This window comes from Zosterops lateralis (assembly GCF_965231275.1).
Source record: "Zosterops lateralis genome assembly, chromosome: 30".
Classification (NCBI taxonomy): Eukaryota; Metazoa; Chordata; class Aves; order Passeriformes; family Zosteropidae; genus Zosterops; species Zosterops lateralis.
Window position 1 is genome coordinate 4163653 of NC_139790.1, and position 19573 is coordinate 4183225.

The 19573-nt window shown below is 55.7% G+C and overlaps 3 protein-coding genes and 1 long non-coding RNA gene across 4 annotated transcripts; 2 read left to right on the plus strand and 2 right to left on the minus strand.

Annotated features, from left to right (window-relative positions):
• Positions 1-414: 414 nt before the first annotated feature.
• On the plus strand, positions 415-13396 carry SNRPG (small nuclear ribonucleoprotein polypeptide G). Its single transcript, XM_083880584.1, has 5 exons — positions 415-438; positions 10374-10436; positions 10699-10721; positions 11420-11544; positions 13235-13396. The coding sequence occupies exons 2-5, from the start codon at positions 10405-10407 to the stop codon at positions 13283-13285; spliced, it is 231 nt and encodes a 76-aa protein (XP_083736710.1). The 5' UTR covers positions 415-438; positions 10374-10404; the 3' UTR covers positions 13286-13396.
• LOC310920365 (prenylcysteine oxidase 1-like) lies at positions 2131-9240 on the plus strand. Its single transcript, XM_083880279.1, has 6 exons — positions 2131-2594; positions 4907-5113; positions 5764-5938; positions 6255-6466; positions 6630-6782; positions 7193-9240. Exons 1-6 carry the CDS (start codon positions 2429-2431, stop codon positions 7849-7851), a joined length of 1572 nt encoding a protein of 523 aa, XP_083736405.1. The 5' UTR covers positions 2131-2428; the 3' UTR covers positions 7852-9240.
• A 78-nt stretch (positions 13397-13474) lies between the features above and the next one.
• LOC310920548 lies at positions 13475-15139 on the minus strand. The gene is made up of 2 exons (XR_014592001.1): positions 15051-15139; positions 13475-14893 (listed from the first exon to the last, which is right to left on the minus strand). It is a non-coding gene; the product is annotated as an uncharacterized lncRNA (long non-coding RNA).
• An 8-nt stretch (positions 15140-15147) lies between these two features.
• Positions 15148-19010, minus strand: PCYOX1 (prenylcysteine oxidase 1; the record flags this gene model as incomplete). The annotated part of the gene is made up of 6 exons (XM_083880583.1): positions 15148-15948; positions 16355-16507; positions 16638-16849; positions 17167-17341; positions 18019-18225; positions 18914-19010. 6 exons carry the CDS (start codon positions 19008-19010, stop codon positions 15296-15298), a joined length of 1497 nt encoding a protein of 498 aa, XP_083736709.1. The 3' UTR covers positions 15148-15295.
• Positions 19011-19573: the final 563 nt, after the last annotated feature.

Sequence of the window (19573 nt, forward strand, 5' to 3'; positions counted from 1 at the left end):
TGGGGGTGATGCTTGGGCACAGTGTGGGGGGCCCCGTGCGGGGGCAGCTGTGGGGTGAGCCGGGTCTGCGCTGTGCAAGGCTTGGGGTGTGCCCAGCGTGTGTGTGCAAGGGACAGGGTGACCTCGTGCGTGTGCACACCTACACACACACACACGGACACACTCAAACACTCAGGTGTGCACGCACGGACACACGCCCCGCACCCCTGCCGGCCATACCGCCGTACCTTCCCGCGTAGCCGCGCACTCCCACACTGCCCCGTACTCACACCAGTGTCACCCCGCTATACCTTCCCGTGGCTGCGCCGCTACTCGGGTGAGTGCGGGACCGCCCCGCGGTCCGCCATTGGCCGCCGGACGGCGCGCGGGGAGGTGCGCGCGGCTGCCATTGGCTGGCGCGGGGAGATGCACGGCGCGCTGACGTCAGAGCGCGGCGGAGTCTGGAGATGGACTGGTTTGGCGAAGGGAATGGACTGGAGAGCACAGGGTGTATTTAGGGGGCACGGGAATGGATTGGGGGCGTAGGGGGCACAGGGAATGGATTGGGGGACACAGGGTGTGTTAAGGGGCACAGGGAATGGATCGGGAGACATAGGGAATGGATTGGGAAGCACAGGGGATGGACTGGGGGCACAGGGGGCATTTAGGGGGCAAAGGGAATGGATTGGGGGACACGGGGCATTTAGGGGGCACAGGGAATGGGCTGAGGGGCACAGAGTGTGTTTAGGGGCCAAAAGGAATGGATTGGGGGGCACAAGGATTGGATTGGGAGGCACGGGGCATTTTAGAGGCACAAGGAATGGATTGGGAGGCATAGGTGTGTCTAGGGGTGACGGTGCATTTAGGGGGCACAGGGAATGGATTGGGGGCACAGGGTGCATTTAGGGGGCATTTAGGACGTGCAGTGGGGGGTACAGGGATGTGGGGGCTCAGGTCCTGCCCAGGGTTCCAGTGCTGTCCCGGGGTGTTTGAAATGAAAGAATTTAAAATTACAGGATATAAAAATGAAAGAATTGAAAGTAAAGTCGCAGTGAAAAGGGATACGTGGGCATCGGGAACGGGGCACTGGGGTGGGGAAATAAAGTTTATAAAATACAGGGACTAAAATAAAGATTACTAAAATAAAGTAAAATAAAGTAAATAAAATTTATTAATTAAAGGGATTAAAAATGAAGGATTAAAAAATGAAAGAATCAAAAGTGAAGGGTTTAAAAGCAGAGTGAAAAACTTTTTGGGGACTGGGAAGAGAGGCTTTGGGGGGGAATAAAAATAAAATAATGAAAATAAGGTAGCTAAAAATAAAGGTGTTTAAACGAATTTAAAACAAAGGTATTGAAAATAAAATAATGTGAAAAACAAAAGTTCACTATCAGAATATTTTCCAAAAGTTTAACCAGGGAATAAAAAAGGACAATGTCCAGCACTGTGGTGTTCTGGCTATCAGCCACTGAACACACAGGTACATTAAGGCAGTGTTACCTACCTACTGTTACTTTACTGAGGTACATACATATTTCATAAGTTTTATGCATTATTCAAACATTCTTGGTAGCTTTAGATGTTGTAGAAACTTTGCTTTGTTTTGGTTTTCTGCCCTGACTTATCTACACAATATCCCGCAGATCAGGTCAATGTATTTTATTCCTTCTTGTGGCTTCATCCTGTTGTTTCACACTTCTCTGATAACAGTAGTTAACAAGTTCTTCCCTAATCCTCCTCCGGCGCTCTGGTTTGTGTCAAGGTTATCAGTTAGAGAGGTCAGTCAGCAGATGTGGGAAACAACTGAATTGCTTTATACAGTTCTCTCGGTTACATAGAAATATTGTAACATATTTTGTTAGAGCCTACAATACAATACATTCATTACACTGTTGTTTTTATACACTAGAAGGTGTATATATATTATCAACATTACAACATAATATTATGTATGTATTATCAGCATAATAAATTCATCACACTCCTATTTCCATGAGCTATACGGTGCATACTTAAAATGAGAAATTAAGTTATATTAGCAAGCAATTAAAAGGGGTTATAAAGTGCACTATACTTAAAAGCAATAACAACATGTAAAGAATAACACACAAATGTGAAAGCAAATATTATAGGGTCGTTTTAAAAAGATAATTACAATAAGGGATTAAAGCAAAGGGGTAAAAGGATTAAAAGCAAAGGGGTTAAAAGTGAAGGGATTAAAAGCAAAAATAAAAATAATTTTATATTAAAAATAATTAAAGGGTGAAAAGGTAAATGTGGGCACCGAGAAAGGGGGCACCTTCGACAGGGGCAGGAAAATTAAAGTAAATGAGTTAAACTAAAGTAATTAAAAGCAAAGGAAATTAAAAAAAAAAAAAAAAAAAAAAAAAAAAAAAAAAAAAGACTTTGGAATTGAGGATAAATAAATCCAAAGGGACGCCAAAGGCCCATGCGCCGCCCGGGAATCGAACCGGGGTCGCGCTCGGCCCGCCCATCGCCCTCTGCCCTCCCCGCCGCCATGCCGGGCCTCCGCCGCCTCCTGCTCCCGCTCCTGCTGCTCCTCGCCGCGCTCTGCCCGCCCCGCAGCGCCCTCCGACATGGGCCCGCCAGGATCGGTGCGCCGGGGACACTCGGGACATGTCGGCCCTCAGGGAGGGAGGGACGGCGGCCCGCAGGGAGCGGGAGATTGAGGGAAGGGTCTCTTAAGCCAATCTGTCCCAGGGGCTGTGGGCGGGTGCTCCTTGAAGGGATCTGAAGGGAGGAACTGTCAGGGGATGTGTGAGGGGCGGGGGGTGCCAGGGGGGTCCTTCCAGGGGATCCCTCAGGAAGGTGTCAGGGGAGGATCCTTTAAGGGACCTTGAGGGGATCTCTGTGGGTCAGGGAGTATGGGGGGTGTCCCGTGAGGGATCTGAACTGGGGGGGACCTGTGAGGGATATGTGAGGGTCAGGAGGGTGTGAGCAGGATCTTTTGAGGGTCTGGGAGGAAAATGCAATGGGGGCACCCCTCAAGGTCCCTAAAGGTCGGGGGAGGCCTGTGAGGGGACCTTTGAGGGGCAGGGGATATGACAGGGGATCTCTTGACGGGATCAGGGTAAGGGCCGTGAGTGATCTTTGAGGGGGTTCCCTTGAGGGGATCTGTCATGGGAGGCCCGTGAGGGGTCTGTGGGTCAGGGAGTATGGGGGGATGTGTCCCGTGAGAGACCTGAAATGAGGGGACCCGTGAGGGACATGTGAGGGTCAGCGGGATGTGAAGAAGGTGTGATGGGGGCACCCCTCAAGGTCCCTGAAGGTCGAGAGGGGCCATCAGGGGGTCTTTCAGGGGCAGGGGATAATAGGGGGGGTTCTGTTGAGGGGATCAGGGTGGAAGGGGCCATGAGGGATCTGTGAAGAGCAGGGGAGTGTGAGGGAGATCCTTTGAGGGGATCTGTCAGGAAGGTGTGAGGGGAGGATCCTTTAAGAGACCTTGAGGGGATCTCTGTGGGTCAGGGAGTATGGGGGGTGTCACATGAGGGATCTGAAATGGGGGGACCTGTGAGGGATCTGTGAGGGGCAGGGGGGTGTGAGGGGGATCCTTTGAGGGGACCTGTGAGGCAGGTGTGATGGGGGCACCCCTGAAGGTCCCTGAAGGTCAGGAGGGGTGCCTGTGAGGGGACCTTTGAGGGGCAGGGGATATGAGGGGGGGTCTATTGAGGGGATCGGGGTGGGGGGCCTGTGAGGGATATTTGAGGAGGTTCCCTTGAGGGGATCTGTCAGTCAGGGCCCATGAAGAATCCTTGAGGGGGTTCCGTTGAAGGGATCTGTGATGGGAGGCCCATGAGTGATCTATGTGGGTCAGGGAGTATGGGGTGGGGGGGTGTCCCTTGAGGGATCAGTAATGGGGGACCCGTGACGGATGTGTGAGGGGCAGGGGGGTGTGAGGGGGATCCTTTGAGGGAATCTGTGAGGAAGGTGCAATGGGGGCACACCTCAAGGTCCCTGAAGGTCGAGAGGGGCCATCAGGGGGTCTTTCAGGGGCAGGGGATAATAGGGGGGGTTCTGTTGAGGGGATCGGGGTGGAAGGGGCCATGAGGGATCTGTGAAGAGCAGGGGAGTGTGAGGGAGATCCTTTGAGGGGATCTGTCAGGAAGGTGTGAGGGGAGGATCCTTTAAGAGACCTTGAGGGGATCTCTGTGGGTCAGGGAGTATGGGGGGTGTCACATGAGGGATCTGAAATGGGGGGACCCGTGAGGGATCTGTGAAGGGCAGGGGGGTGTGAGGGGGATCCTTTGAGGGAATCTGTGAGGAAGGTGTGAGGGAAGGATCCTTTAAGGGGATCCATGTGGGTCAGGGAGTATGGGGGATGTCCCTTTAGAGATCTGATGAGGTGGGGACCCGTGAGGGACCTGTGAGGGTCAGCGGGATGTGAAGGGGATCCTTTGAGGGGTTGTGTGAGGAAGGTGCAATGGGGGCACCCCTAAAGGTTCCCTGAAGGTCGTGGGGGGCCATGAGAGGGTCTTTGAGGGGCAGGGGATGTGAGGGGGGGTCTATTGAGGGGATCAGGGTGGAAGAGGCCGTGAGGGATCTGTGAGGGGGTTCCCTTGAGGGGATCTGTGGGTCGGGCCCCTGAGGGATCCGTGAGGGGGTTCCCTTGAGGGATTGGAAATGGGGGACCCGTGAGGGGTCTCTGAGGGGGTTCCCCTGAGGGATCTGTGAGGCGGTTCCCTGGAGGAGATCTGTCGGTCAGGGCCGCTAAAGGAACTCTGAGGGGGTTCCATTGAGGGATCTCTGAGGGGATGTCCCCTCGAGGGGATCTGTCGGTCGGGCCCCTGAGGGATCCGTGCGGGGGTTCCCTGAGGGATCGGTAATGGGGCCCCTGAGGGGTCCGCGCGGGGCAGGGCCGTGCACGGGGTCCCGGGGGGCTCTGACGGTGACCGGCCGCCTCTCGCAGCCGTGGTGGGCGGCGGCATCGGCGGCTCGGCCGCGGCCTATTTCCTGCGGCAGAAGTTCGGGCCCGGCGTGCAGCTGCACGTGCTGGAGAAGGCGGCGCTGGGCGGGCGGCTGCACACGCTGGACCTGGAGGGGGCCGCCTACGAGGCGGGGGGCTCCGTCATCCACCCCCTCAACCTGCACATGAAGCATTTTGTCAAGGAGCTGGGTGAGCATGGACACCACCCTGGTGTCTGCCGGTCCCAAAATTGTCCCTCGGTCCCAAAATTGTCCCCCTGGGGTGCTCTGGGTGCTGCCCTGCTGGGGGACATCCCTCAAAAGAACAAGGCTTGGTAGCCCCTTATCCATCCCCAGCAGCCCTCATGTCCTTGTCCAGTGGTCTCCTTCTTTACCCAATAAACCCCATGTCCTTCCCCAGTAGCCCCTCATATCCTTTCCCAGTAGCCCACCCTTCTTTTCCCAGTATCCCCCCCATGTTTTTCCCCAATAGTTCCCCTTCTTTCCCCAATATTCCCCCCATATACTGCCCTACTAATCACCTCTCTCCAGTATCCCTCCCCCTCAGCCACTTTCCTCCCCAAATAGCCCCCATCACCTCCCCCTGTGGTAGCCCAGCCCCACTGCAGGCAAAGGAAACTCACATCCCAATGGGAATGGTCCTGCCCCTCCCCACAGGTGACCCACTAATGGCATCAGAAAGGTCCAAAATTCACCTCCAATCACTCCCTGACCCATGGGACTCCAGTCTTCAATCATTCACCCTTATCAGCACAAAGCCAGGTTATCACAGGAAGTTAAAAGCAAGGTGGAATAACTCTACCTTTCCCTAAATTACTTCTTTCTCTCTTTTTCCCAAAGGCCTCCCAACCGCCACATGCCAGGCCAGCCCCGCGGGCTTTTACAATGGGGAGGAATTTGTGTTTGAGGAGAGCAGCTGGTCCTTCCTCAACCAACCCAAGATACTCTGGCACTATGGCCTCAACCCCCTGCGCATGTCCACGTGGGTGGAGGACATCCTGGACAAGTTCATGAGGTGATTTGGGGCCCTGAGCAGGAAAAACTGGGAAAGGACCTTACAAACACCTCATTCCATGGGCAGGGACACCTTCCACTGTCCCAGGTGTCTCCAAGCTCCATCCAGCCTGGCCTTGGACACTTCCAGGGATGGGGCAGCCACAGCTCCTCTGGGAAAACTCTGCCAGGGCCTCTCCACCCTCATAAAATCCCCAAAATCCGACCATAACCTGCCTCTTTGTCCTGCTGCTCCCACAAAGCCACCCCTGAGATCCTCTCAGCTCTCGGGGCCACAGAGCTCGTTAACAGAGACAATTTCCTGTCTGCAATTAAAGGATCTACCGGTACCAGATGCACGACTACGCCTTCAGCAGCAACGAGCGCCTGCTGCATGCCCTGGGAGGCAACGACTTCCTCCAGCTGCTCAACCAGACCATCGATGAGGCCATGCAGAAAGCAGGATTCTCCCAGAAATTCATCAACGAGGTGGTTTGTCCAACCATGAGGTTTGCTTACGGCCAAGGAGCAAAGGTCAATGGCTTAGTAGGTGAGTGTTTGGAGGCAGCCTCCCGTGGTGGGAGTTGGGGTTCCTACTCCCTGGGCTCCAAGGGATGTTTGGATCCCTGTGTCCCAAAGGAATGTTGATCCCCCCTGATTTTGCAGTTTGTTTTTCCTGTTTCCCTGCTCTGACAGCCGTGGTTTCCTTGCAGGTGCTGTATCCATGGCCTGGATACAGTCAGGCCTTTGGTCTGTGAAGGGTGGGAACAAACTCGTCTGCTCCGGCCTCATCTACTCCTCCAAGGCCGAGGTTATCCCGGGAACAGTCGTGTCCATAGAGCCAAAGACCAGACCCAGCCGTGGTGGTGAGTGGGGCTGGAGTTCCCTTCAGTGGGGAGGCTGTGGTGACACTGGAGACCAACCTCGGCCCCTTGGGGGTTTCAGAATGACAATTCCTCCCTGGGAGGGTGGGGAGGGGCTGGGATGGAATTCCCAGAGAAGCTCTGCCTGCTCCTGGATCCCTGGAAGTGCCCAAGGCCAGGTAGGATGGAGCTCGGAGCAAGCTGGGATACAGGAAGGTGTCCCTGCCATGGAGCTGGATGGGCTTTAAGATCCTTCCAACCCAAACATTCCACGATTCCATGAAAACAGGGCTCAAAGCCCAGCTGAATTCTGAAATGCCAGGGACAGAGGGATTCCCTCCCAGCACAGGGAGGTCAGGATAACCTGTCAGGATCCTGCCAGGTCAGGATAACCTGTCAGCTCTTCTCCGCAGGGGACCCGGTGAAGGTCTACGAGGTCACCTACAACACGTCCTCGGGGCTGACAGGGGACACCTACGACATGGTGCTGATCGCGGCCCCGCTCGGCCGCAAGTTGGCCAACATCACCTTCCGGAACTTCGACCCTCCCATCCCGGAATTCCCAAACCCCTACCAACAGATCTTCACCACCCTGGTGCACGGGCGCTTAAACTCCTCCTTCTTTGGCTACCCCGACCCCCAGGCTTTTCCCTTCAGGGCCATTTTCACCACAGACAACCCCAAACTGTTCATCAACAGCCTGAACATCGAGCCCCCCGTGGGCGACCCTAGCACAGATGGGAAGCCGCCATTGCACTCTGACGTCTGGAAGGTGTTTTCCAATGAAAAGCTGAGCAAGGAGCAGCTGAACCTGCTCTTCTCCTCCTACGACTCGGTGAAGGTGAAGCCGTGGCTGGCCTATCCCCAGTACAGCGCTCCCGAGAGGTTTCCTCCCCTGGTGCTGCACGAGCAGCTGTACTACCTGAACGGGCTGGAGCGCGCGGCCAGCGCCATGGAGATGAGCGCCATCGCCGCCCGCAACGCCGCCCTGCTCGCCTTCCACCGCTGGCACGGCCACAGCGCCAGCATCGACCAGGAGGACCTGCACGAGAAGCTCAAGACGGAGCTCTGAGGGCCCCCGGGGATTAATTAACACTAATGAACTCCGTGCTTCGCCCCTCCGAGGAGGGGTTTTGTAGGACTGTTGGGATCCTTAAAGTTGGAAGACGTTCAAGATGATCAAGACTTTCAGGATCATCAACACCTTCAAAATCAAGACCTTCGAGACAGTTAATTAATAGCTAAGTAGTTAATACCAGTGAACATGCTTTGCCCCTCCAAGGAGGTGTGTTGTAGTATCGTGGGATCCTTACAGTTGGAAGACTTTCAAGATCTTCAAGATCTTTAAGATCTTCAAGATGATCAAAGCCATCAAGACCTTCAGGATCATCAAGACCTTCAAGGCAGTCGGTTAACAGCTAAGTAATTAATAACAATTAACTCTGTGCTTTGCCCCTCCAAGGAGGTGTTTCAATAAGATCATGGGATCCTTAAAGTTGGAAGACCTTCAAGATGATCAAGACCATCAAGATCGTCAAGATCTTCAAGAGCCTCAGGACCATCATGACCTTCAAGATGCCATAATTAACATAAATGAACTCTACTTCACCCCTCCAAGGAGGTATTTCATGGGATCCTTAAGGTTGGAAGGTCTTCGAGATCGTCAAGACCTTTAAGATCTTCGAGATCTTCAAGACCTTCAAGACCTTTAAGGCCATCACGATGCCATAATTAACTCTAATGAACTCTGTGCTTCACCCCTCCAAGGACGTGTTTCATAGGATCGTGGGATCCTTAAGGTTGGAAGGTCTTCAAGAACTTCAAGACCAGCAATATCATCAAGACCTTCAAGAATATGAAAACCTTCAAGACCTTCAGGATCTTCAAGACCCTCAGGGTCACCAAGACCCTCCAGCCCAGCCCTCAGCTCACCCACGTTCACCGTTAACGATGCCCCCAAGCGCCGCGTCCGTGCGTCGTTTGGACACTTGAGGGATGGTGCCCCCAGTACTGGCCCAGGCTGGACAGCCCTTCCTTCCATGTCAAAATTCTTCCCAGTGTCTCATCTGGACCTGCCCCGGCCCCACCTGGAAGCTCTTTGGCCAACTCAGGAGGGAGCAGGAGCAGGGAAACGTTCCCAAGTCAGCCACGACATTTTCCTCAAGCAGATTCCTCAGTTTTCCTCCAACTCCTCGAGTTATCCCTGTCTGAGATCAGGGAATTCAGTCAAAGTGCCACATTGACCCCAAAAGTGCCCTCCAGCTGGGAATATGGACTTCCTGGCTGTCCATCCCTCTGCCCCAGCTTTTCCAAAGGGGCTGCCCAGGAATTGTTCCTCAGGGTGGGAACTGGGGAAATGGGGTACTGGGAGCTGCCAAAATGGGTGGGAAAGAGGGAAAACCACCAATATCCATCACTGTGGTGAGGTGTGAAGGTGTTAATAAAGAGTTTAACAACCTGAGCATTTTTAAGGAGAAAATCACCAAAAAATACCACAAATTTAACAGCCACTTCAATCCATTCCCTGTGCCTCCTGAATGCCCCCTAAGTGCCCCCTGTGCCCTCCAATCCATGCCCTGTGCCCCCAATCCATCTCTTGTGCCCCCTGAATGTCCCCTGTGCCCCCCAACCCATTCCCTGTGCCCCCCAATCCATTCCCTGTGCCCCCTACATGCCCCCCCTTGTGACACCCATCAGTGGGGCCAAAGCCCTCACAGTCACTGTCCTTGACTCCATCAGCCTCTGCTTGTGACAGAAAGGAAACCTCTGTGTAGGAGAGGGCACTGAGGGGCTCTGGAGGGACCTGGCCGCAGAGAATGGGGGCATTGGGGGTGATGGGTGGCACTGAGGAACAGGGGGTGATAGGGTGGGCAATAGAGGGTTAAGGGGGGCACTAGGGATGATGGAGGGCACTGGGGTGGTAATGGGGGGCACTAGAGGGACTCTGGGGAAGTGATGAGGGCACTGGGAGTGATGGGGTGGGTACTGAGGAGACCCTGCAGGTAAGGGGGGGCACTGGGGGTGGTGTTTGGGCACAGTGGGGGGAGCCCCGTGCAGGGGCAGCTGTGGGGTGAACCAGGTCTGCGCTGTGCAAGGGACAGGGTGACCCTCTCGTGTTTGTGAGCAGGGTGTACAGGGGTTCCTGTGCTGGCCTGAGGTGACCGCGGGCCGTGCACACCTACACACAAATGGACACACTCAGACAGACACACGTGTGCACACGTCGACACACACACACTCACAAACACAAATGGGCACACACGGACACACGCACACTCTCACACACGTGTGCACACGTGGACACTCCCACACGTGTGCCCAGGTGGAACGCACAACACGTGCACACACGTCCCGCCCCCGCTGGCGGCCATACCACCGTACCTCCTGGTGTAGCCGCGCACTCACCATACCGCTCCCTTCTCTCCCCTCGCTGTCTTCCTTTTTTTGCGCCGCTACTCGGGTGAGTGCGGTACCGCGCGCGGGCCGCCATTGGCTGCCGGGACGGCGCGCGGGGAAGCGGCGGGAAGGCTCGTGCGGCTTCCATTGGCTGGCGCGGGGAGACGCACGGCGCGCTGACGTCAAGAGCGCGGCGAGCGGCAGAGACGGGCCGGGGGCTGCCATCGCCATGAGCAAAGCGCACCCGCCAGAGCTGAAAAAGTGCGTCTGGGGGCGCCGGGGCTGGGCCGGAGCTGCGTCGGAGCTCGGCCAGGGGGCGAGGGGAGCCGGGCAGGGTGTGGGGGGAAGCGGGGACCGGGACGGCGCGGTCCGGTGCTCGCCGGTGTCCCGGCGTGCACCGCGCGGGCCGGTGTCATGGCGGCGGGGGGGGGCGCGGTTGGCCGCGGTGTCATGAGGGGATAACGGGGGGGTCTCTTGGCCCGTCCCCACCCGCCGGTGCTGAGCCGGGCCCATCTCGTTGCAGGTTCATGGACAAGAAGCTGTCGTGTGAGTTGTGGGACTGCTCCCACCCCGATCCCCCTCGCGGTGCCCGGGGACCCCCGCCCGCCCCCATCCCCCTCACGGTCCCGCTGGGGGGTACCCGCTCCGCGCCCCCCAACAGTGCCGGGTTTGGGGTTTGGGGACCCTCCAGAGCCCGGCTTCCCCCTCACGGCCCCGCTATGGGGGACCCGCCCCGCGCCCCCCAACAATGTCTGGTTCGGGATTTGGGGACCCTCCGGAGCCCCGCTTCCCCACACGGCCCTCTGTGGGGGACTCCTGAGCCCCTTGTCCGGTTTGGGGTTTGGGGACCCTCCAGAGCCCCGCTTCCCCCTCACGGCCCCGCTGTGGGGGATTCCTAAGCCCCTCACCCTGTTTGCGGCCCCCGCCCACCCCTCAGGGTGCCCAGGGAGGGGGTCCCGCCTGCTGGGGCCGCTGCTCAGACCAGCCCACCCCTGACTGATTTCAGACCTCACAGCTCATTAATTAAAATTCTAATTCATTCGTTTAAAGCATCATTCATTGATTTAACTATAGTATGGATTGAAGATTCATTCTTTCCCCCTTTTCCTTGCCCCATTAATGGGCAAGGTTGTGTTTAATCCTTCCCATTCCCCCCCGCGGGTCCCGCTCCGTCCAAGAGGCAGATTTGGGGTGAAAGCCCCCGGGTTTGGGCACTGTGCCCCCTGACCCCCGGCTCCCCGCAGTGAAGCTGAACGGCGGCCGGCACGTGCAGGGCATCCTGCGGGGCTTCGACCCCTTCATGAACCTGGTCATCGACGAGTGCGTGGAGATGGCGCCGGGCGGGCAGCAGAACAACATCGGCATGGTGGTGAGTGCTCTGGGGACTGCGGGCACTGGGGGTGAGTGCTCTGGGGACTGGGGGCACTGGGGGTGAGTGCTCTGGGGACTGGGGGCACTGGGGGTGAGTGCTCTGGGGACTGGGGGCACTGGGGGTGAGTGCTCTGGGGACTGGGGGAACTGGGGGTGAGTGCTCTGGGGACTGGGAGAACTGGGGGTGAGTGCTCTGGGGACTGGGGGAACTGGGGGCACTGGTGGTGAGTGCTCTGGGGAACTGGTAGAATTGGGGGCATGGTGGTGAGTGCTGCTGGGGACTGGTGTGAGTGCTGCTGGGGAACCGGGGAACCTGGGGACACTGGTGGTGAGTGCTGCTGGGGGAACTGGGAGCATGGTGGTGAGTGCTGCTGGGGAACTGGGGGTGAGTGCTGCTGGGGAACTGGGGGTGAGTGCTGCTGGGGAACTGGGGGTGAGTGCTGCTGGGGAACTGGGGGCATTGGTGGTGAGTGCTACTGGGGAACTGGGGGAACTGGTGGTGAGTGCTGCTGGGGGAACTGGGGGCATTGGTGGTGAGTGCTGCTGGGGGAACTGGGGGCACTGGGAGCACGGTGGTGAGTGCAACTGGGACAACTGGGAACACTGGCGCTGAGCGCCACTGGGAGCACTGGGAGAACTGAGGGCATTGGGAGCACTGGGAGCATGGTGGTGAGTGCCACTGGGAGCACTGGGGGCACTGGTGCTGAGTGCCACTGGGAGAACTGGGAGCATTGGTGGTGAGTGCCACTGGGAGCACTGGGGGCACTGGTGGAGCCATGTGTGCAGAATGAGCAGAAGTTTGGGGAGGGACAGGTTTGGGATGTGTCAGCTGGGAGAGCTTTGGGTGCTTCTCCTCAGGGAGGTGAAGTCTTGGCTGGAAACACCTGGATGGGATGATGGAGGGATGGATAAAGAGTGGATGGATGGATGGATGGATGGATGGATGGATGGATGGATGGATGGATGGACGGACAGATTGGTGGGAATGGGGCCATACCCATCTCTGGGGCCAGGCATCAGTGATGCCCCAAGGTTCAGGAATGGATCCGGCCCTGTTCAATACCTTTATCCATGATCAGGCAAGGGCATCAAGGGCACCCTCAGTGAATTTATGGAGGGCACCAAGGTGGGAGGGACATGGATGTGCTGGAAAAGGGTCAGGAAAAGGGTCTGGAGCACCAGGAGGGGCTGAGGGAGCTGGAAAGGGGCTGAGCCTGGAGAAAAGGAGGCTCAGGGGGGACCTTGTGGCTCTGCACAAGTCCCTGACAGGAGGGGACAGCCGGGGGGGATTTGGGATCTTATCCCAGGGAACAGGGACAGGAGGAGAGGGAACGGCCTCAGGCTGGGCCAGGGGAGGCTCAGGGTGGGCAGCAGCAGGAATTTCCCCATGGAAGGGGAGATCAGGCCTTGCAACTGCCCAGGAGGGTTTGGATCCCCATCCCTGGAGGTGTCCGAGAAATCCCTGGATGTGGCACTCAGAGCTCTGGGCTGGGGAAAAGGTTGGACTCGATGATCTCAGAGGTCTTTTCCACCCTCAGGGATTTTGGGATTCTGTGATCCTTGGGAATCTAGGGTTAAAATCAGTTCGTTTTCATCCTTGTGGGGAAATTCCTGCCAAGTTTTCAAGGATTTTTGGGGAAATAAACTGGAAGGAAGGAACCCTAACAGCTCTCCCCTTCCCCTTCCAGGTGATCCGAGGGAACAGCATCATCATGCTGGAAGCTTTGGAACGAGTATAAACCCCTGGAAAACCCCAAATCCCGACCCACCAGTTCCTGCTCCCTCGTCCAAGATGCTGCCCACTAGTGTACAATTATTTTGTTTTTGTTATTAAATCAATTTTGTAATGGTTGACCTAACTCAAGCCTTTCTCACATCACTTTTTGGCAAATGGGTGTTAATTCTGCTCCCAATCCTGGCAAAACTCATGAAAAACATTAATTTATTGAAGTGGGTGTTAAATCTCTGCTATTTTTGGTGGTTTTCTCCTTAAAAATATTTAATTTTTTAAAATTCTTTTATTAACTCCTTCACAGCTCACCACAGTGATGGGTATTGGTGGTTTTCCCTCTTTCCCACCCATTTTGGCAGCTCCCAGTTCCCACCCTGAGGAACAATTCCTGGGCAGCCCCTTTGGAAAAGCTGGGGCAGAGGGATGGACAGCCAGGAAGTCCATATTCCCAGCTGGAGGGCACTTTTGGGGTCAATGTGGCACTTTGACTGAATTCCCTGATCTCAGACAGGGATAACTCGAGGAGTTGGAGGGAAACTGAGGAATCTGCTTGAGGAAAATGTCGCAGCTGACTTGGGAACGTTTCCCTGCTCCTGCTCCCTCCTGAGTTGGCCAAAGAGCTTCCAGGTGGGGCCGGGGCAGGTCCAGATGAGACACTGGGAAGAATTTTGACATGGAAGGAAGGGCTGTCCAGCCTGGGCCAGTGCTGGGGGCACCATCCCTCAAGTGTCCAAACGACGCACGGACGCGGCGCTTGGGGGCATCGTTAACGGTGAACGTGGGTGAGCTGAGGGCTGGGCTGGAGGGTCTTGGTCACCCTGAGGGTCTTGAAGATCCTGAAGGTCTTCCAACATTATGGAACCCAACATCTTACAAAACACCTCCTTGGAGGGGTGAAACACAGAGTTCATTAATGTTAATTACGCCATCTTGAAGATCCTGGCAGTCTTGATGATCTTGATGGTCTTGAAGATCTTCCAAAGTTAAGGATCTCTAGATTCTATGAGACACCTCCTTAGAGGGGCAAAGTACAGAGTTCATTAATGTTAATTACAGCATCTTGGAAGGTCTTGGATGATCTTCCAGCCATAAAGACTCCACGATCCTATGAAACACCTCCTTGGAGAGGCCAAGTATGGAGTTCATTAGAGTTAATTACGGCGTCTTGATGGTCTTTAAGGTATTGCCGTTCTTGAAGATCTTAAAGGTCTTGATGTTCTTGAAGGTCTTCCAAACTTAAGGATCCCGTGATCCTACAGAACACCTCCTTGGAGGGGCAAAGCACAGAGTTCATTAGTATTTGTTCAAGTATTAATTACTTGGCTGTTAATTGGGTGTCCTGAAGGTTTCCATCTTGAAGGTCTTGATGATCCTGATCATCTTGCAAGTCTTCCAGCCTTAGGGATCCCATGATCCTATGAAACACCTCCTCAGAGGGGCAAATCAGAGTTCATTAGTGTTAATTACGGCATCTTGAAGACCTTGACAGTCTTCATGTTCTTTAATGTGTGGAAGATCCTGATGGTCTTAAAGATCTTGAGAGTCTGGAAATCTTGAAATCCTGAAAATCTTGAAGATCTTCCAAAATTAAGGATCCCATGATCCTACGAAACACCTCCTTGGAGGGACAAAGTAGAGAGTTCATAAATAATAATGAAGACGTCTTGAAGATCCTGAAGGTCTTGATGATCTTGATGGTCATGAAGACCTTGAAGATCTTGATCATCTTGGAAGTCTTTAAACTTTAGGGATCCTGTGATCATATGAAACACCTCCATGGAGGGGCAAAGCATGTTCATTGGTACTAATTATTTAGCTATTAATTGGCTGTCTTGAAGGTCTTGATCTTGAAGGTCTTGATCCTGAAGGTCTTGATGATCCTGAAAGTCTTGATGATCCTGAAAGTCTTGATCATCTTAAACGTCTTCCAACTTTAAGGATGCCACAGTCCTACAAAACCCCTCCTCGGAGGGGCGAAGCACGGAGTTCATTAGTGTTAATTAATCCCCGGGGGCCCTCAGAGCTCCGTCTTGAGCTTCTCGTGCAGGTCCTCCTGGTCGATGCTGGCGCTGTGGCCGTGCCAGCGGTGGAAGGCGAGCAGGGCGGCGTTGCGGGCGGCGATGGCGCTCATCTCCATGGCGCTGGCCGCGCGCTCCAGCCCGTTCAGGTAGTACAGCTGCTCGTGCAGCACCAGGGGAGGAAACCTCTCGGGAGCGCTGTACTGGGGATAGGCCAGCCACGGCTTCACCTTCACCGAGTCGTAGGAGGAGAAGAGCAGGTTCAGCTGCTCCTTGCTCAGCTCTTCATTGGAAAACACTTTCCACACGGCCGATTGTGACAGCAGCTTCCTGCCCGTGTCCCCCACAGGGGACACCACACCCAGGCTGTTGATGAACAGTTTGGGGTTGTCTGTGGTGAAAATGGCCCCCAAGTGAAAAGCCTGAGGGTCGTGGTAGCCAAAGAATGAAGTGTTCAAGCGCCCATGAACCAGGGTGGTAACAGTTTGGTGGTAGGGGTTTGGGAATTCCGGGATGGGAGGGTCGAAGTTCCGGAAGGTGATGTTGGCCAACTTGCGGCCGAGCGGGGCCGCGATCAGCACCATGTCGTAGGTGTCCCCTGTCAGCCCCGAGGACGTGTTGTAGGTGACCTCGTAGACCTTCACCGGGTCCCCTGCGGAGAAGAGCTGACAGGTTATCCTGACCTGGGAGGATCCTGACAGGTTATCCTGACCCGTGCTGAGAGGGAATCCCTCTGTCCCTGGCATTTCAGAATTCAGCTGGGCTTTGATCCCTGTTTTCATGGAATCGTGGAATGTTTGGGTTGGAAGGATCTTAAAGCCCATCCAGTTCCGTGGCAGGGACACCTTCCTCTATCCCAGCTTGCTCCAAGCCCCATCCTACCTGGCCTTGGGCACTTCCAGGGATGCAGGAGCAGGCAGAGCTTCTCTGGGAATTCCATCCCAGCCCCTCCCCACCCTCCCAGGGAGGAACTGTCATTCTGAAACCCCCAAGGGGCCGAGGTTGGTCTCCAGTGTCACCACAGCCTCCCCACTGAAGGGAACTCCAGCCCCACTCACCGCCACGGCTGGGTCTGGTCTTTGGCTCTATGGACACGACTGTTCCCGGGATAACCTCGGCCTTGGAGGAGTAGATGAGGCCGGAGCAGACGAGTTTGTTCCCCCCTTTCACAGACCAAAGGCCTGACTGCACCCCGGCTAGAGACACAGCTCCTGCAAGGAAACCAGGGGAAAAACAAACTGAAAAATCAGGGGGGATGAACATCCTTTGGGACACAGAGCTTGGAGCCCAGGGAGCAGGAACCCCAACTCCCACCACGGGAGGCTGCCTCCGAACACTCACCTACAAAGCCATTGATGGTGACCCCTTGGCCATAGTTCACCCTCATGGCTGGACAAACCACCTCGTTGATGAATTTCTGGGAGAATCCTGCTTTCTGCATGGCCTCGTCGATGGTCTGGTTGAGCAGCTGGAGGAAGTCGTTGCCTCCCAGGGCGTGCAGCAGGCGCTCGTTGCTGCTGAAGGCGTAGTCGTGCATCTGGTACCGGTAGATCCTTTAATTGCAGACAGGAAATTGTCTCTGTTAACGAGCTCTGTGGCCCCGAGAGCTGAGGGGATCTCAGGGGTGGCTTTGTGGGAGCAGCAGGACAAAGAGGGCAGGTTATGGTCGGATATTGGGGATTTTATGAGGGTGGAGAGGCCCTGGCAGAGTTTTCCCAGAGGAGCTGTGGCTGCCCCATCCCTGGAAGTGTCCAAGGCCAGGCTGGATGGAGCTTGGAGACACCTGGGACAGTGGAAGGTGTCCCTGCCCATGGAATGAGGTGTTTGTAAGGTCCTTTCCCAGTTTTTCCTGCTCAGGACCCCAACCCACCTCATGAACTTGTCCAGGATGTCCTCCACCCACATGGACATGCGCAGGGGGTTCAGGCCATAGTGCCACAGCAGCTTGAGGAGGTTGAGGAAGGACCAGCTGCTCTCCTCAAACACAAATTCCTCCCCGTTGTAAACACCTGCAAGGCTCCCCTCGGGTGAGGCAACTGAGAGGCCTTTGGGAAAAAGAGACAAAGGTAATTTAGGGAAAGGTAGAGCTATTCCACCTTGCTTTTAACTTCCTGTGATGACCTGGCTTGGGTGAGTTCAACCTTATCAACCTTGCTGATAAGGGTGAGTGATTGAAGATTGGAGTCTCAAGGCATGGAAAGGGGAATTAGCCCTTGATCATGGGTCAGGGAGTGACTGGAGGTGAATTTTGGACCTTTCTGATGCCATTAGTGGGTCACCTGTGGGGAGGGGCAGGACCATTCCCATTGGGATGTGAGTTTCCTTTGCCTGCAGTGGGGCTGGGCTACCACAGGGGGAGGTGATGGGGGCTATTTGGGGAGGAAAGTGGCTGTGGGGGAGGGATACTGGAGAGAGGTATGAGGGTAGTATAGAAGGGAGATATTGGGAAAAGAAGGGGAACTATTGGAGAAAGACATGGGGGGATACTGGGAAAAGAAGGGTGGGCTACTGGGGAAGGATATGAGGGGCTACTGGGGAAGGACATGGGGTTTATTGGGTAAAGAAGGAGACCACTGGACAAGGACATGAGGGCTGCTGGGGATGGATAAGGGGCTACCAAGCCTTGTTCTTTTGAGGGATGTCCCCCAGCAGAGCAGCACCCAGAGCACCCCAGGGGGACAATTTTGGGACCAGCAGACACCAGGGTGGTGTCCATGCTCACCCAGCTCCTTGACAAAATGCTTCATGTGCAGGTTGAGGGGGTGGATGACGGAGCCCCCCGCCTCGTAGGCGGCCCCCTCCAGGTCCAGCGTGTGCAGCCGCCCGCCCAGCGCCGCCTTCTCCAGCACGTGCAGCTGCACGCCGGGCCCGAACTTCTGCCGCAGGAAATAGGCCGCGGCCGAGCCGCCGATGCCGCCGCCCACCACGGCTGCGAGAGGCGGCCGGTCACCGTCAGAGCCCCCCGGGACCCCGTGCACGGCCCTGCCCCGCACGGATCCCCTCAACAGACCCCCCCCTCATGTCCCCTGCCCCTCCAAGGTCCCCTCATGGCCCCCCCTGACCTTCAGGGTCTGTGTGGGGTGCCCCCATCGCACCTTCCTCACAGAACCGTTCAAAGGATCCCCCTCACACCCCCCTGCCCCTCACAGATCCCTCAGGGGTCCCCCCCAATTCAGATCCCTCAAGGGACATCCCCCCCATACTCCTGACCCACAGAGATCCCCTCGTGGGCCTCCCATCACAGATCCCCTCCAGATCCCCTCACACTTTCCTCACAGATCGCCTCAAAGGATCCCCCTCATACACCCTTAACCCTCACAGATCCCTGAAGGGACACTCCTCCCCCATACTCCCTGAACCACACAGATCCCCTCAAGGCCCCTAAAGGATCCTCCCCTGACACCTTTCTCACAGATCCCCTCAAAGGATCCTACTGGGACCCCCCGCCCCTCACACATTCCCTAATAGTCCCCCTCCCCTCCCCGCCAAATCCCTTCAAGGGACACGGGCCCACAGCCCCTGGGACCGGTCCCCGTAAGAGATCCCCGGTCAGCTTTCCCCCTCTCCCAAAGCGGCCCTCCCTGAGGGCCGACATGTCCCGAGTGTCCCCGGCGCACCGATCCTGGCGGGCCCATGTCGGAGGGCGCTGCGGGGCGGACAGAGCGCGGCGAGGAGCAGCAGGAGCGGGGGCAGGAGGCGGCGGAGGCCCGGCATGGCGGCGGGAAGGGCAGAGGGCGATGGGCGGGCCGGGAGCGCGGCCCTGGCGGGCTGCGGGAACATTAAGGACACGGAGGGCAGCTTTCCCCAGCCGCGCCGCTGGTGTAGTGGTATCATGCAAGATTCCCATTCTTGCGACCCGGGTTCGATTCCCGGGCGGCGCACTTCGCTTTTTAACGTCCCTTTGAATTTTTTTAATCTGAATTCTAAAGTTATTTTTTTAACTTCCTTTACTTTCAATTACTTTAGTTTAACTCCTTGATTTTGATTTTCCCGCCCCTGTAGAAGGCGTCACCTTTCTCGGTGCCCGCATGTATCTTTTCACCCTGCTTCTAATCCCTTTACTTTAAATCCCTTTAATTAATCCCTTACTTTTAATTATTTTATTTTTAACGCTTTCTTCTTAAATGCCTTTCGTTTAAACCCTTTTTTAAAAAGTCTTTATTTTTGGCTACCTTTTTAAAACTTTTTTGTTTTTATTCCTTCTCCCCAAGTCTCTGTTCCTGGTCCCCACACAAACCTTTTCACCCGACTTTTAAACCCTTCACTTTTGATTCTTT